This window comes from Xiphophorus maculatus, chromosome 2 (assembly GCF_002775205.1).
Source record: "Xiphophorus maculatus strain JP 163 A chromosome 2, X_maculatus-5.0-male, whole genome shotgun sequence".
In the NCBI taxonomy this organism is placed as follows: domain Eukaryota; kingdom Metazoa; phylum Chordata; class Actinopteri; order Cyprinodontiformes; family Poeciliidae; genus Xiphophorus; species Xiphophorus maculatus.
In genome coordinates this window covers 27,552,023-27,566,941 of record NC_036444.1, presented here as the reverse complement: position 1 = coordinate 27,566,941, position 14,919 = coordinate 27,552,023, and the positions used below count along the sequence as shown (strand labels likewise).

Genomic DNA, 14,919 nt, shown 5'->3' with positions numbered 1-14,919 from the left:
AATAAAATAAATCAGTGGAATGACAAACAATCTGGGTCTCAATCTGATGGAAAATTTCAGATGGAAAACGGTGACATGTAAGGGGGAAGAAAAAAAAAAAACAAGACAGGTTCGTGACAAAGGCTCCAACTGTTATATAAGACAGCTATTGTTGTGATTGGTTTTTATTAGTGAATCTACCACCAGTGGCTGTCTCACCACAAGAGACGTTTTTTATTTTTTTATTTTAAATAGTTACAACCCAAAAAAGCTTGAAACACGCGGGGAGCGTGAAGATGGAAAACCTTCAGCTGCTCTCCTCCCTGGTCGGTTCCGCTCAGGTTCATCCAAACACTTCAGCAGACAAACGCGAGCTGCGCTTGACTTGCTCCATTCAAACCTGCTGCGCTCGGTTATATATATATATATATATATATATATATATATATATATATATATATGTTTGTTTGTTTTTTTTGCACGATCGCATGCGTTCTGTGCAATTAGGTAGGATGCGTGTAAACAAATGCTTTGGGAGAAGGCCATCTCCAAATGTGGCTCAGCTGTGATAAGTCTGACTGTTTCAGAGAGAGAGAGGGATGTAGCTTCATGTGCTGGCAGGAATGCAGCAGTCCATGGGGGGCTGCAGGGTGTTTTTTTTGTTTTGTTTTTTTCCTCGATCATCTTCTTCTTCTACACTTGTGTTTTATATTTGCGCCTCGTTACACATTCTTTTGTGTTCACGGGGGGGGAGAGGAAGAAGATGAGTCTCTGACTTTTGAAGTCTTTCTGTCTCGCCACGTAAAGCGTCCTTCAAATACGTCGCAGTTGCGCCGTCGGTCACCCATCACCTGTTGTCTGAAGTTCAAATGTTCAAATCAGTTCAAATGTCCTCTGCTGTTAACTTCTTCCTTTCACGCGTCACTAACTCTTTTAACCGCTTCGCAGTTCGTGATGCGTCACTGCGCGTTTGCGTGCAAATGAGCTTGCATCTTCTCTTCTGTTGTACGGTTGTTTACTTACCTCTTACCTGTAAGGGAGGATGATAAAAAAAAATTTAAAAAGGGAAGTCCGAGTGGCACAGAGATCACCTTTGGCTTGTCAGGAGATATTTATGATCTGGAGGGAACAATCAAGGAAGAGGGGTCTGATTTCCCCGCAGCGGCCTCGGGCTTGGACTTCCTGTGGGTGCAGAGACAACCCAAGTCAGATGCACTGATTGGAGCCAGATTCCTCGTCCTGAATTTAGTCTCCCCGCACCCTACAACCTCATGGAATTTCTAAACCAAAACCTTCAGTCTCTGGTGTTAGTCCCACATTAAACAAGTCCAACTCTAATACGGTATTGTGAAATGTCAGGAGGGTGGATTCAGGGGGTGTTTAGCAAAGAAACATGTGGTTGTGGTCAAGAAGGATGACATGCAGGTGAAATGAGGTTGAAGGTGACATTCCAGCAATGAGCCAACAGCAGTCTTTCTGGCAGTCGTCACCGCGGTTCTCGCTCAGCGGAATGCGGCTGATAAATCTGCATTCTCTCCTTCCTGCTAAATGCTTTTCAGCTTTATGAGACAGAGGAGGACATCTGCTCGTATCATTGGCCCTTAGAGAAAACGTCTTGGTGGGGGGGGGCGCTTTGATTTTCCATGGAAATCTATAATGTGAAAATGCTATTTTTGTCCGTCTCCTTTTGTCTGCCTCCATGACCTGCTAATGCTGTGCTATCACACCCCTGGGTTTCATGAACCGCCATGTGCAACACGGTGAAGGAAGGGAAATGTTCTGCAGGTGTTTGGTTTTACTGTTCCTCGGGTCCAATTCGGCTCCTTCAACTTACTACGTCCCTCGGGTGCCATGAGAGCCTCATTTACTGTAAATAGCCAAAATTCCTAAAACGTTCAAACCCTATATATTTTTGGAAACACTTGGTTGTCTTACAACTGTCTCAGATGCCAGAAGTCGAGGGAGGAGTGAGATATACGCTTACAAAAACACAGTGCATTGGAAAAGCATTTACGTACAACAGCAAACATCTATTAGCTTATACTCCTTAGGGGATTTCTGCGAGAGACTAAAAGTTGCATGATGGTGAAAAAAAGACAGACAAACATGTATGTTATTTTTCAAATAAGAGTCTGAAAAGATTTGTGTGTCACCGAAACACCTGAATGATTCCAATAAGACATTTTTATGTCTAACATATGTTGTGTGGGTAACATAGCCCAAACCCAGTAACACTGGATGGATGGACAGCGTCTGTGAAAGTCGGTTTTCTGACATGAATATGCTTTAATCTAATTCACTGCAGCAGGTTGAGGTATGCTAATTGTCATTCTGAGTTGCTGGAAGATGAATCAATCTATTGACCATTATCAAGTCTTTCCTATCTCTTAAGGCCGATGCACACCGGTTCTGTTAGCGTCTGAGCCGACGGAAAATTGGATCTCATGATGTACGACTCAATTGCAAGAATCAAGACAGACTCCACGTCCAATTCTTCCCTCACATACAGGCTCCGACACAACGGTCCCTCTACGGACGAGCAAGATTGAGAATTCATGTGACGGTACGTACACAGCATGAACATGAACCGCTCAAGGTGACACACCTGCCAAATTGCTGCAACGTTCTCACCAAATTAGACCCCACCTCTGTCTTGGTTGGACAGTTGGAGTCACAGGAAATTGCTAAGGCTCGCTCCGTAGGAAGCTCCATTAACTTTAACATGTTTGGGCCAAGATACACTTGATCCCATTTGGCATCGGATCCAACAGAAAAGTGGGTCGGATGATGCAGCTAATGGGGCCTCACCGACCGCTAGCGATTCCCTGGTACTGCAGCTCCGACTGTCCTGAGACTCTCTATCTTAGTCGACTCTGACTTAGAGTAGTTTATCTTGGTCGGAACTACGCAACAATTTGACGGGAATGTCATCTATCAGGCAGGGAGTGAGGCACTAAGGCAAAGTAAAACATATCCACTTTGGGGGAAAACACAAACTAAAATATTTTACTTGCACAAAAAGCAACGTACTGACTCATGGCAGGAGCTCAGAAGTACATGTTTATGCTGCTGGGATTTCCAGTACACACTCTCACAGGAACACTTGACCTCGTGACTCTAGTGGTTCATTAAGGGACCCTCGACTCAAAGCCTGTATCGCTGCGTGAAGGATCGGACAAAGGCGGTGGTTCATGGCCTGTGTCAGCGTTTCTTTCCCTGTTGAGAAGTAAATCATTCCCACAACATGATTCTGCCCTCATCATGTTTCACCATAGAGATGATGTGTAGTGTGAAATGCCGCGTTATGAAGCGTACAAGGTGCTCATCTGACGTGGTTTGTGGTAACTGCAACTTTAAAAGTGATATGGCTTCATTCTAGTTATCCTGGATTTTATTTAGTAGTATCAGATTAAAAGGGGCTTAACACTCCAGCATGCCCTTACCTTTCACATTTTCATTTGCTAGGAATTTTGAAACCATGAGTAATTTTCCTTCCACGTCGTACATTTGCATGGCCTATCACATTAAAATCTTTATAAAGCACATTGACATTTGTGGTTGTAACAAAAGGAAATATGAACTCTAAGGGATGCGAATAGTTTTAGACATCCTAACCCAACCACAACTTCCACAGACGCACGCTCTAACACACAGAGATGTGCTATAAACCCCCTGCGATGGATTCCAGATCAGGAATTTAACGCATTTCTGTTTCGCATCACCTCCCAGGAATGCAGCACGCGTGCCACAGGCCTCATAACCTCATCACAGTGATTACGAGGATATATAAAGATGGAGCGATGATGGGATGCAGACGCTGCTGGGGGTTGTGGGGAGAGCTGGGAGTGATCGGAGGGCGCATCCGGCACTCTGGTCGACACTAACGACGAGCCAACTTGTTGTATAAAGCGGTGTTAGTGCAGCTGTGGTATGTGGAGACTGCATCTGGACAACAGATTTTTTTCTTTTTTTTTTTTTGGAGGGGTGAGAGGAGGTGGATTTTGTGTGTATGTGTTTGTTTGGCCCTTCCCTTTTCGCTCAAATGACTGTTGCACGATACGGAAAAGGGATGGAGTGAATTAGCTTGGTTGGGGATTCTGTGAGGATGGGGCTGGGGAAGGGGTGAAATAATAGTGGAGATTTTACAAGGTAGATTCATCTGCATAGAATGTGGATACTATTTTTTCTGCTGTAGGATGTCAGTCATTGAGATAATTGAGTTTTAGGACCGGACGTTCATTGCTGGGTGGATTTCCAGGAATGATGGGGAGCTGGGGACTTGCCTAGGTGAATTGGGGTGAGGCAGCCGAGAAGTCGTTAAAAACTCGGAGTTGACCTTTATTTCTTTTTTTTCTTTAAAGTTTGATTCAGAGTGCAACAAAAATTTTGAAACTTGGACGGGGAAAATAACACTTGAAGAGCTTACACACGAGAATATATTTTTTTTTTTAACCAATATTCATTATGATGTCAATGCTGGTCTCTTTTAAAAATAGATTTTCTGGCTCCCATCCCAAAATCTGAAGTCAGAAAAGTCTGAGGGACGATAAGCAGGGACGATGTTTTTCCAGCCAACTCGAAGTCCGTCTGTCTCTTCCCCTCCTGCTGAGCCTAATTGAAATGCCTGATAAGGTTTTATATTTTTCTTTCATTTATTGGATCGCTTTGCCTGTTGTTGCTCTGCAATCCAATAAATATCTCGTTTATGATCCGTGGAAGTTGGGCGCCTGAAACATGTCCAGAACTATAAGCACACTGACCTGACCTGACTGTGGGCGACCATCAACTTTACCTTCAACCGTTCTGAAATGCCACTGACTGAGTTGTCAAGAGACGAGCGCGTGCCCAAGAACTGCGAAGTGAGCTTTTGTGAGAGTTAGACGCACGCGATTCAAATTATTGTTCGTTCTCAAAGATGTGTGCGCACAGATGGCTCACTTAGCAGAAATCGCGCCATATTTTCATTGATTTTGGTAGAACTTAATTCCCAAAGGGACTTAAGGCCCGTGTGAGGGGGAGAAAAGCCTTGGTGTGTTTGTCAGAGAAGATTAGAATGTGGTTTTATTTTACTTTGTAGAGACATTTTTTTATTTTATTTTATTTATTTAGCATACTCAAGCAGTTTCAGATATTTTCAAGTCTTCATATTGTTTCTCATTTTACAATTGGAATTCACTGTGGGCATTATTTCTGTTCAGTAGTTGAAATAACAGTAAGGCTTTCTATAATATTGTATATCCATATGTTCGTTTGTTGCTGTTGCAATATTTGAGGTGGGATATATAGATTATTTTCTCTCCAAAGATTTTTCAGATTTGTTTCAATATAAAACTTGAAAAAATTAATACTTTTACAGTAATGTACAAATGTGCACTTCCAGTGACAGTATGCAGTATTTGCAACAAACAACAACAATGCTGGTGAACAAACAAGAGGTCTCACTTTGACATAAACTGCAGGTGTGTCTCCGACATGGTTGATTTTTGGCTAAAACTTGTTTCTTCTTCATTCACTTAAGTTACTCAAAGTTGGTAGCATATCCAGAAATTACAATGCGCTACCCAAACCATGCTTCATAATATTATTTTTCAATTAAAAAAAAAAAGGTGGTTAGTTTTTAGTGAACGGAGATTGTTGGAATTAATAACTAGAATGTTTTTAAGCTGGCAGCGCCAGTTTTGTTGAGGTTTTTTTGCGCGGGGAGGGAAATATTGCACACAAAACTAACTATCGTTTAAACAATAATAAGCATGTATTTGTGTCAACACAGTCTTTCCACGCCCCCTTGCATGCTTACAAAAACAACAGAAATATTTCATGATATATTTAGGAGAAATGAAAACAAACCTACAATTATATTTTTATTAACACCAAGTTACTCGTGAACACCAATGTAATAAATCACAATGAAATCAGATGTCAGCTATAGTCATGACTCTTTTTACATATTTGTGATGTCAAAAACTGTTCTTTCAAATTCCAAATCTATAAATAGTGCTGGCTTGTCCTGATATTAACTGTAGTATTAAAGATTCAATGAAAAACAATTCCATATCATTTTATTCATTATTACCAGTTTTCCCTGTTGTGTATTTAGTGCAAAATTAGCCGCGCACAACAAATGAAGGATTTATCTTTTATTAACAACAGAGCAACAGAACTGATTGTTGCGTTGGCTATGTTTATTATTGAACTTGGCGCCCCCTGTTGGCAGCTCTCTTAATCACAGGCCTCAGCTGAAGGAAAGTCTATAATGAAAACTGCTGCGCAATGGAAACAATGTTGGGATGAAGAGAGAAAAATTTGATTCCACAACTCAATCAGAGCAAAATTAGAAATAGTTTTTATTACACAGCTCGGTCTCCAGCTTTTTACAAATGCATATATCAAAACAACAACAACAACAACAATCACAGGAGTTAATCAGGACATTATGAGTGCAGTAGAGACATCCAGCAGTTAGAAGTCCTGTTGGTAGTGGACGCCGGCTAAAATGACTAAATGTCTCATCTTCATATTAAAATGGTCCGAGAGAGTCCAGGGACAGATTCAGCTTCTGACCGTTTTGACAGAAAAGGTACAAAATGTACTTTTAACAGCTTGAACTGCAAGCCTTTTGTTTGCTTGAGTATCAGGTTGAAAGCAGTGCCTTGTTTAAGTACGAGCAGAGAATCTGTTCCCTCATCAGATGAAATAAACCAACATCCCCCTTTAACCAGCTGCACATCATAAATCAATCAATTTGACAATACCTGCTGATAAAATATTGTACAAACAACTAACAATGTTACGGGAAGCGGATGGGCAGATCAACTGGCTCGTTGTTCGCTGCTCCTAAATGAGTTTACAGTCACAGCCACAGTTTACTGGTGGCTCTAGCACAATTTGTCCCTGAAACGTTTCAAACCTTTTGACGACAATAATCCGAGAGGAAAGCTCTAAAAGCAAAATGGAACTAAAATCATGAGGTTGCACAATTTCAGTGTCTCTCAAAATTCATTTTAAATAGATGTAGCTGAAAGATGTTTAATGCGTCCTTTATTTTATTGAAGTTGAGATTTAAGGGACTTCTAAATAGCATTCCATAATATAAATTCAACCCAATTCAACCGAACTTTATTAATCCCAAAGAATACTTACATCACCTTCATATGATCGCCCGCTGTCTGGCCTAAGAGTCGATTCAGGGAAATCTAGTTAAAAAACCATCAACACCCCTCTGTCTGTTTGCTCCATTTCGGTCAAACGTTGCATTAGAAGAAGTTTCGGTCCTGCAGGCAAAGAGAGTTTCTCCAGGACAGGAGCATCAGTAACTGCGCCACCAGTGGTTTAATGCAAACATTTTTTCTTCAGGTGTGATTTATTTCCCCGCTTAGACTCAAAGTAAAGGCAGAATCTTTTCTAAGGTTGTCATTTTTAGACTACACTACTCCATGTGCACCAGAAGCACAGACAAATGCAGACCGCACACTGTAAAAACAAACAAAAAAAGAATACCCACAATAAAAATGTCTGCTTGTTGTATTGATGTCAAAGTATTAGTGTGCTTTTCCTGTTTCTGTGCAGGACAACGGATCAGAATAAATCACTAGAAGAAACTGAGGAGCAGGATGATGCAGTTTTGTATTGTATTTTTGTGACGATATCTCAGATTAATGACTTCATATCTACAGCATTAACATAACAGCTCTGTTGTATTTACAGCCTTTAACTAGACCCTGTGACTGCCTGTGTTCCAGCGTTTCCTCACCGCTGTCACAGACGTCTGGATTCTTTACTGGATTCAAGTTAAACTTGGCGCATCATGTTTAAACTACAGCTCTGGTCTTTAGTGTTGTACACTGACAGTAGGGCTGGTTAGTCTATAGCTGGACAACACTAAAGATGTATTTAAAGGAACCAAGCTAATCAGTTAATTAATGCCCTAATTTAAAAATGCCTCAGTTTGCTAGTAAACCAGGTATTTGTATCCCGTTGGAAAATCCAGCCACCAGGTTTGATTTCAGTCACTATACATTTGTTTTACTGAACACGTCTAACCAGTCTTCTGAGTTAGTGACCTGTTTGAGGCCGAGTTCTCGCGGCAGCTTCACTGGGCCTGTGCGGCTTGGTTCTTCATCTCCTGCCACTGCTTCTCCCGCAGGTTGAGCTCCACGTCAGAGAAGGCTGCCGGGCCCCAGTTGGTGATGTTCTGTGGCCCCTTGGAGCCTGTGGACGACAACAAAAACATCATTCTTCATCCAAAGTTCCAGCAGGTTTCACCAGCTGGAAATGAACACTTTTCCAGATGATTATGAATTAAATTTAAGACAACAGAAACATACAGCAGAAAATTGCGGTGCTATTTGTAAGATTAGCTACAGACACCTTGCAACCTGCTGAAGGGCAAAAAACTGCTGGCGAACAATGGCTACCATTGGTTTTAGCTGTTGAGGTGTCAACACAGCGCGCTAAATATTAAATGTATGTGTGATATATAAAAGCAAAAGGGACTCAGTGTTTTGCTACTAATCATCAAAACTATGACAGTTAGATAACCAGGTTCAAGGTCATCACATTTCACAGGTCAGTGGAAGGTTTTAATTTAAAATAAAAGAGAGGGAGAGAGAAGTTATGCTAGCTTGACTTTCACAAACTTAACATATAGATGTGCTGCAGGACTCAGTGTTTTGGTTCAGTTAAAAAAAAAAATTAAAGCGACCCACACCCCAACTCTGACAGATCATCAGTACAGCAGGTGTTTAGCTAATCAACCACCGCTGTGTTCAGACGATCACTTATTAATAATCATAAAGTAAACACCAAGCCTGAAAACGTAAAACTGACAGACTGAATGTTCTGGGAAATGTTTGTGTGTTTTTTCCCCGTTGAATCCTGATACATTCATGGCGCTGTTAGTCGGCTGCTATGGCAACGGGTTTGGGTGTAGCCTAGTCGGCACAGAGAGCGAGACAAGCGAAGCAAACAAGTGGTTTTTGAAATGTTCGCCTTGTGTCGTTTCTTTTCCTGCTTCTGTGTCTGCCACAGAATCAGTTTTTGATATGAGCCATTAGGGCAGCTGCCCAGGGCGGCAATAAAAGGGGCAGCAGATAAAAAAGAAAACTTGTTATCTAGCTCCACTCTAGACAAGTTTTCTGTTGCTTTTATGCACATGGTGTTAATGTGGAGTTGGTGCCCCGATGAATGCAAACAGTGACCATGACTCCCCTAAATATAACTAAGTGTAACAATGTCACTGAATTAGCAAATAGTGTACATCTGTGGGCACTTTAGTCTTTGTAGAAGTTACATTAAATCCCAATAAAAGATTGCACTAGGACTTTTATGCAAGTATGAATCTTTCTGCAATAGACAGTGCTGTATAGTGTCAACATCTCACAAACATCTAAAAACTCAGGTTTGGGGTCCTAATCATGGAACTGCAACCTTAAAACACCTGCAGCCTCTTCCTCTACAACCAGATTCAGACTCTAATTCCAGGAGGACAGAGAGGGGAAGCAGAGAGCGTCACCTGGTTGGATGAGGCGCAGCATCCCTTCTTGCTGAGCCACTTTGTGCTTCCATGACTTGGTGTTGTTAGTTGCATCTTCCAGCTTTTTCATCACCGTCTGATTCACACACAAAGAGTTACTTTAGAAACCTTGTTAAACACATACACACAACAACTATTTTTAGCAGCAGTGAGAAACGGCTCGACATTTTTCATTTAATAAGTTTGACAGGCGGAGTATGAATTTGGAAGAGTTCATTCCCGCTGTTTTAAACTGAGTTCTTGTGAGACAAAAAAAAAAAACAAAACCAGAGAATATTTCCATCAGGTTTGAGATTACTGGACATGAGACACAACAGAAAAGGATGAAATCTAAAGCTGGGGTGATTTAGAAACACAATTAGGTTGAGAGGACCCAAAATGAGACATGGAGGGAAAACCTGAACTGAAGAATTTGTCATATTTAACAAGTCATGCTAAAACGTTAAGGCCCTGATTATTTCTGGGTCACATGACATTTGCAGCTGACCTGGTATTGCTCCAGCGCTCCTTGCCTCTCTTGCTCCAGCTCTTCCAGTTGTTTCATGGCGGCCTGCAGGGCGCTCTCCTTGGCCAGCCGCTCCTTCTCCAGCTCCTGTTTCTCCGCCTCGGTCTCAGAGATGGCCCGCTGCTGACGCAGGTGGATCTGCTCCAGCTCGGCTCGCTTCTCAGCCTCCTCTTCAAGCAACCTGCTCCACACACAGACGAGCAACGCAATCAGTGGCGCTTACTGATAAGGGCGAAATGGGCAACCGCCCCCCTCCCACCGGTCCTCAGTTTTCTTCTCTGGTCACTTTGCTAAATGATAAAGATGCACATTTTAACCAATCACACTCTGATACTGGTGAAGGTGAAGCAGGAAGTCTCTGTCCTGTTTCCTGTTGGATGACCGAGCCGGTCCATTTGAAGGCAAAAAAATACCTTGTTACTAGATATAGTTTTCAGATTTGGACTTGAGTGTTTCAGGTATCTTATTACTTATTTAACCAATTTAATGTGAAAATATTAGAATTTGGATATTGTTTTATTTACCTTGGTACAATATAAATATAAACCAGAGATTAGAATCAAACTGTCAGTAAGTAAAAGTAATCTTTTTCCTAAACACATGTGTTCTTACTTACATTTTTCATGACTACTTCTTATTTCTGCTAGAGTAATAATATCCTTTAGTGCAGGGGTGGGCACTCCCGGTCCTCGAGGGCCGGTGTCCTGCAACTCTTAGATGTCTCCCTGGTCCAACACACCTGAATCCAACAGCTGAATCTCCTCCTAAGTGCAGTCAAGTTCTCCAGAGTCCTGTTAACGACCTCATTATTTGACTCAGGTGTGTTGAAGTAGAGATGCATCTAAAAGTTGCAGGACACCGGCCCTCGAGGACCAGGAGTGCCCACCCCTGCTTTAGTGGCTTGGGGAAACTTTTAGGTTGCTCCAGCCACCTCTGACCACAAGAGGTCACCCTTTGCAGACGTTTTATTTTTTTCCTCCCTTAATGGCCTGCTCTTCAGATTCTCCCAGGCCTTCGGGTGTTTGGGGGGATTTTAGTGTTTTAGACTATTTTGACATTATCACAGTCAGAGTGACGACGTCAGTCTAAAACTGAACATCTGCACACTTTTAAAGTGGTGAAAACCATTCTGAGTGGAAACGCCGGATCTGCACATGAAAACGGCTCTGAATAACCAAACTACAGACACTAAAAAACGAAACCAAATTTGTGAGATTGTGACATTATCCAAAATAATGAAAATAGTTTGGATGAATTTTTTCCTCTGTTTTGTTCTTACATAAAGGTTCTGTCATGTTTACATCAGGGTATGGATGGAAAGCCCATATTTGACCTGAAATGGGTCATTTACAGCCCAGAGAACAAGGAAGGTCTTGATTATTAATTTGTTCAGTTAGAGTAATTTTAGAAGAATTATCAGGGATGCAAATAATTGTGCCACCAGTGAGTTTATTAAAAACAAACAAACGCCTTTCCCAGGACTGCCAGGAAATGTGGTCATGTGTGCAGGAAGTGTTTTTGAGTGGCATTCTGACAGTATGCAGGAAAGATGACGAAAGTGAAAAATCACTCCACTAGTGTAGATTTGTGTATGGAACGAGTCTGTGGAGTAGAAAACGTTTCAGTCTGAGATATCAGTGGCAGCCTGACGTTGGATATCATTGTGCATCAGCAGGTGGCAGTGTGGTGCCTTCACCATCTGTGACATCAGCCTTCACAGAAGTAGTTTTAAATTAGTAATCTGGAAATTCTTAAATCGACTTTATTTTATTTTTTCAGTATTATTTGTATAGATGTTAGAATCTTAATCCACCCTCCTTACCAGTTGGTGGCAGCAATGCACCGTTAAGTTGTTTGCCACTAAATACCACAAGAAGAAGAAGAAGAAGAAGAAGAAGAAGAAGAAGAAGAAGAAAGTTCTTCAATACAAGTCACTTCCAGCAGGAAGTGACTTGTATTGAGTTTGGACATTATCGTCACAGAAAGGAAGCACAGACAAAAAATAACTAATTTTGACTCTGAAGAGAGTCTGCCCCATCACTGCCAACTTCATATTTCGTCTGCAATCATTAATATTACCAACGATTCTAAGTAAATAAACTTTAACTCAGCTTAACCATAAGTAACCACATTTCCTTGTAGCTGCAAACAAAAACTCTGTTGACCCGACCTTAGGTTCTGTTCAGATGAAGCTCAGGCTGGTAGAGCTGATTGCATCAATGAAGGAAAAACATATTTAGCAGCAAGTTCAGGACAGATTGTCGTCTCTCAGACACTGAGTTAATTTAAGAACAGAGTGAAGCACTCAGCCAACGGGACAGTGGAAAGCTGATGTCAGCAGAGAGGAAGGAAGGACAAGAGAGGAAACGCAGCGGCTCTGTGGCAAAAACGAATAAATGACCCGGTGAGACTCCCGTGAAAAAAAGAGAAGCAATCTGAACTCTGAAGGCCTTTTGTGAGTTAGACGTTAATAACTTTCTTGTAATATTAATATCTTGTCCCAACTTTACGGTGGAAAAGGAAAGAAGCCCTGTATTCTTCCAGTGAGGATATTTCCTCTCTATGGCGTAATCTCCGCCCTCCACCTTCGGACTGACCGTCCCTGCAGCTTACGAACGGTTTCCTCATCCTGCCTGGCCCGCCTCTCCTCCTCCAAAGCCTCCTCCAGCTTATGGTACATGTCCTCCAGCTCCTGGACCCTCTGCAGGTACTGCTCCAGCTCAGTGGACTTCTGAGCCACCTGCTCCTCCATCTGCTGCCGTACCTGGTAGACGAGAAATGAAACCCCGTTTCTATTAGCAACGGAGGATGGATTTTGTGACGATTTGACATCTTTTTAAAGAAGATTCTAGGAGTCATATATACCTGCTGAACGTCATGCTCTCTCTCGCTCTCTGGCAGCATGAATGAACCGCAGACATGTCTTACACTTTCCTTTTATGAGGTTTATATCGCCGTGCTTCCCCTAGATACAGTTTAAATCACTTCAGCAGCTGGATTTCCACTAACCATACAATTGTGCAATTTGACAGTTTGAAAATAAATTTGTTTAATGGAAACACGACAATTTAGAAGATAACTCAAAAATGTTTTGATGTCAGGATGAGGTGGCTTTATTGGCCGTATTGAAATTGGTTTATTTCGCAAAATTGCAATGGGAATATTGTTTTGGCGTCACATGAGTCACATGATCGACAGCTAGACGTTGCCACTGGAAACCACGTAGAAGAAACCGACAGGAGGTAGTTGGAGAATGTTTTTTTTAATGATTTATCCCGCGAACAAACTTATTCGTGTGTGATTTTAATTGTGCTTCTTATTTAATTGAAACACTGCCATTGAGAAATTGTGCTTTTTCAATATTAGTGGAATACTGACAAGGTTTTGCGCATATTTGTAACAGGATCACAGCTACCGATGCTGGAAATAGAAACTTCACCACCACAGAACGTCGTTAAAACGCGGTACAGCTTTAGTATCTGCCCTTACTGATCAGAAAAAGATTGGATTCTTGAGTTTCCAACCAGCCGCCCTCACATCAGGACCGTCAAACCTTGAACATCTCTTGATTCAGGTCAATCTAGTAATATAGATCCACCAATAAGCTGGGCAATCAATAAATCAACCCCAGTTTCCTTAATTCTGGGTGTCACGGCTTCTACGCTCCAAACAAAAAATTATTCCAAGTAAACGTCTGTGGGTGACAACAAGTGGGTTGTTCCTTGAACGCACTTCTGACAAATATATGATGTCTATTTCCAGCAAAACTATAGACAAAATAATAACTAAATAATTCTTACCACTTAGATGTAAAGTTAACTTAATCTGATCCTACAAGTTCAAAGAGTGGTAAAAAAACAAATGTATATATTTTTAAAAACCTCCCATCATCACACCGTCCATTTGACAAACAAAAATCATTGGGAGGGTCAAAGTGACCAAAGTAATCAAAACAATCCCAAATACAAAAGTTAATGCAAAATTTTGGTTCCAAACCAACTTAAATATATTCCACCTGAATAAAAAAAAACTCAAAAAATTGACAGAACTTATGATTTAGAAAACTTCATCGATCATCAGTCAAACAGATTTCGTCTGCCTCCAGAAATGTCTGGAAATGAACCATTGCTATACTTAGTGACTTTTCAGACAAAAAATAAATAAAAATCAGCCAAAATTGGAACTGGCTTTTTTTGATCGGACAGAAAACTACAATCGGTGAATCCCTAACGAGTATGAAAAAGGTTATAAAGGGCATGAATGTTGCACTGAACTTAATATTTGTTTTAAATGTACTTGCTGGAGGCGACAAAAAACAAAGTCTGGGGGATTTCTAGTTGAAACAGAAATAAAATTAAAAGTAAATACGTCAATAAGACAGCGGAGGCAGCTGTCTGAGCAGAAATACGCAGATAAGCATCTTTATAGAAAGTCCATCACACAGCCACAAAGGGCGCTCAGCGGTTCATGTTATTTTCAGAGGAAGTCATGAACTAGATGAAACATCTTCTGGTCGCTACAATTACCAAATGTGTATTTCAGTAACAAGAGCATGGCTTCATTTAACAGAGAAACAAAGTTAAGCCAGATATATTAGGAATTGTACTTCAGGTCTTTATTGGGGTAGATTTTTTTTTATTTTGAGCATTGAGGTTTCTTTCAATCGTTTGTTGTTTTTTTTTAACCTGGCATACCAAGACGCATGCAAATACAGAGCAGCTCATTTATACCTGCTGAACGCCATGCTCTCTCTCGCTCTCTGGCAGCATGAATGAACCGCAGACACGTCTTACACTTTCCTTTAATTAGGTTTATAAAAGGAAATCTTTTATAAACCTCATTAAAGGTTTATAAACCTTTTTTTAAACCTTTTTATAAACCTTTCCATAAACCTCTGGTGGAA

The 14,919-nt window shown here is 41.1% G+C and overlaps 1 protein-coding gene across 2 annotated transcripts in view; it reads right to left on the bottom strand.

Moving 5' to 3' along the window:
* Positions 1-6,299: 6,299 nt before the first annotated feature.
* The window catches only part of LOC102221067 (switch-associated protein 70-like), a 35,032-nt gene continuing 26,412 nt past the window's right edge, over positions 6,300-14,919 (bottom strand). For both annotated transcript variants that reach the window (XM_005807438.2, XM_023350940.1), the window contains exons 9-12: positions 12,614-12,780; positions 9,999-10,197; positions 9,491-9,587; positions 6,300-8,187 (exon numbers count right to left, since the gene is read on the bottom strand). In XM_005807438.2, coding sequence (XP_005807495.1) covers positions 8,069-8,187; positions 9,491-9,587; positions 9,999-10,197; positions 12,614-12,780 — 582 coding nt within the window. In that variant the 3' untranslated portion in view covers positions 6,300-8,068. The remainder of the gene's footprint in view (positions 8,188-9,490; positions 9,588-9,998; positions 10,198-12,613; positions 12,781-14,919) is intronic.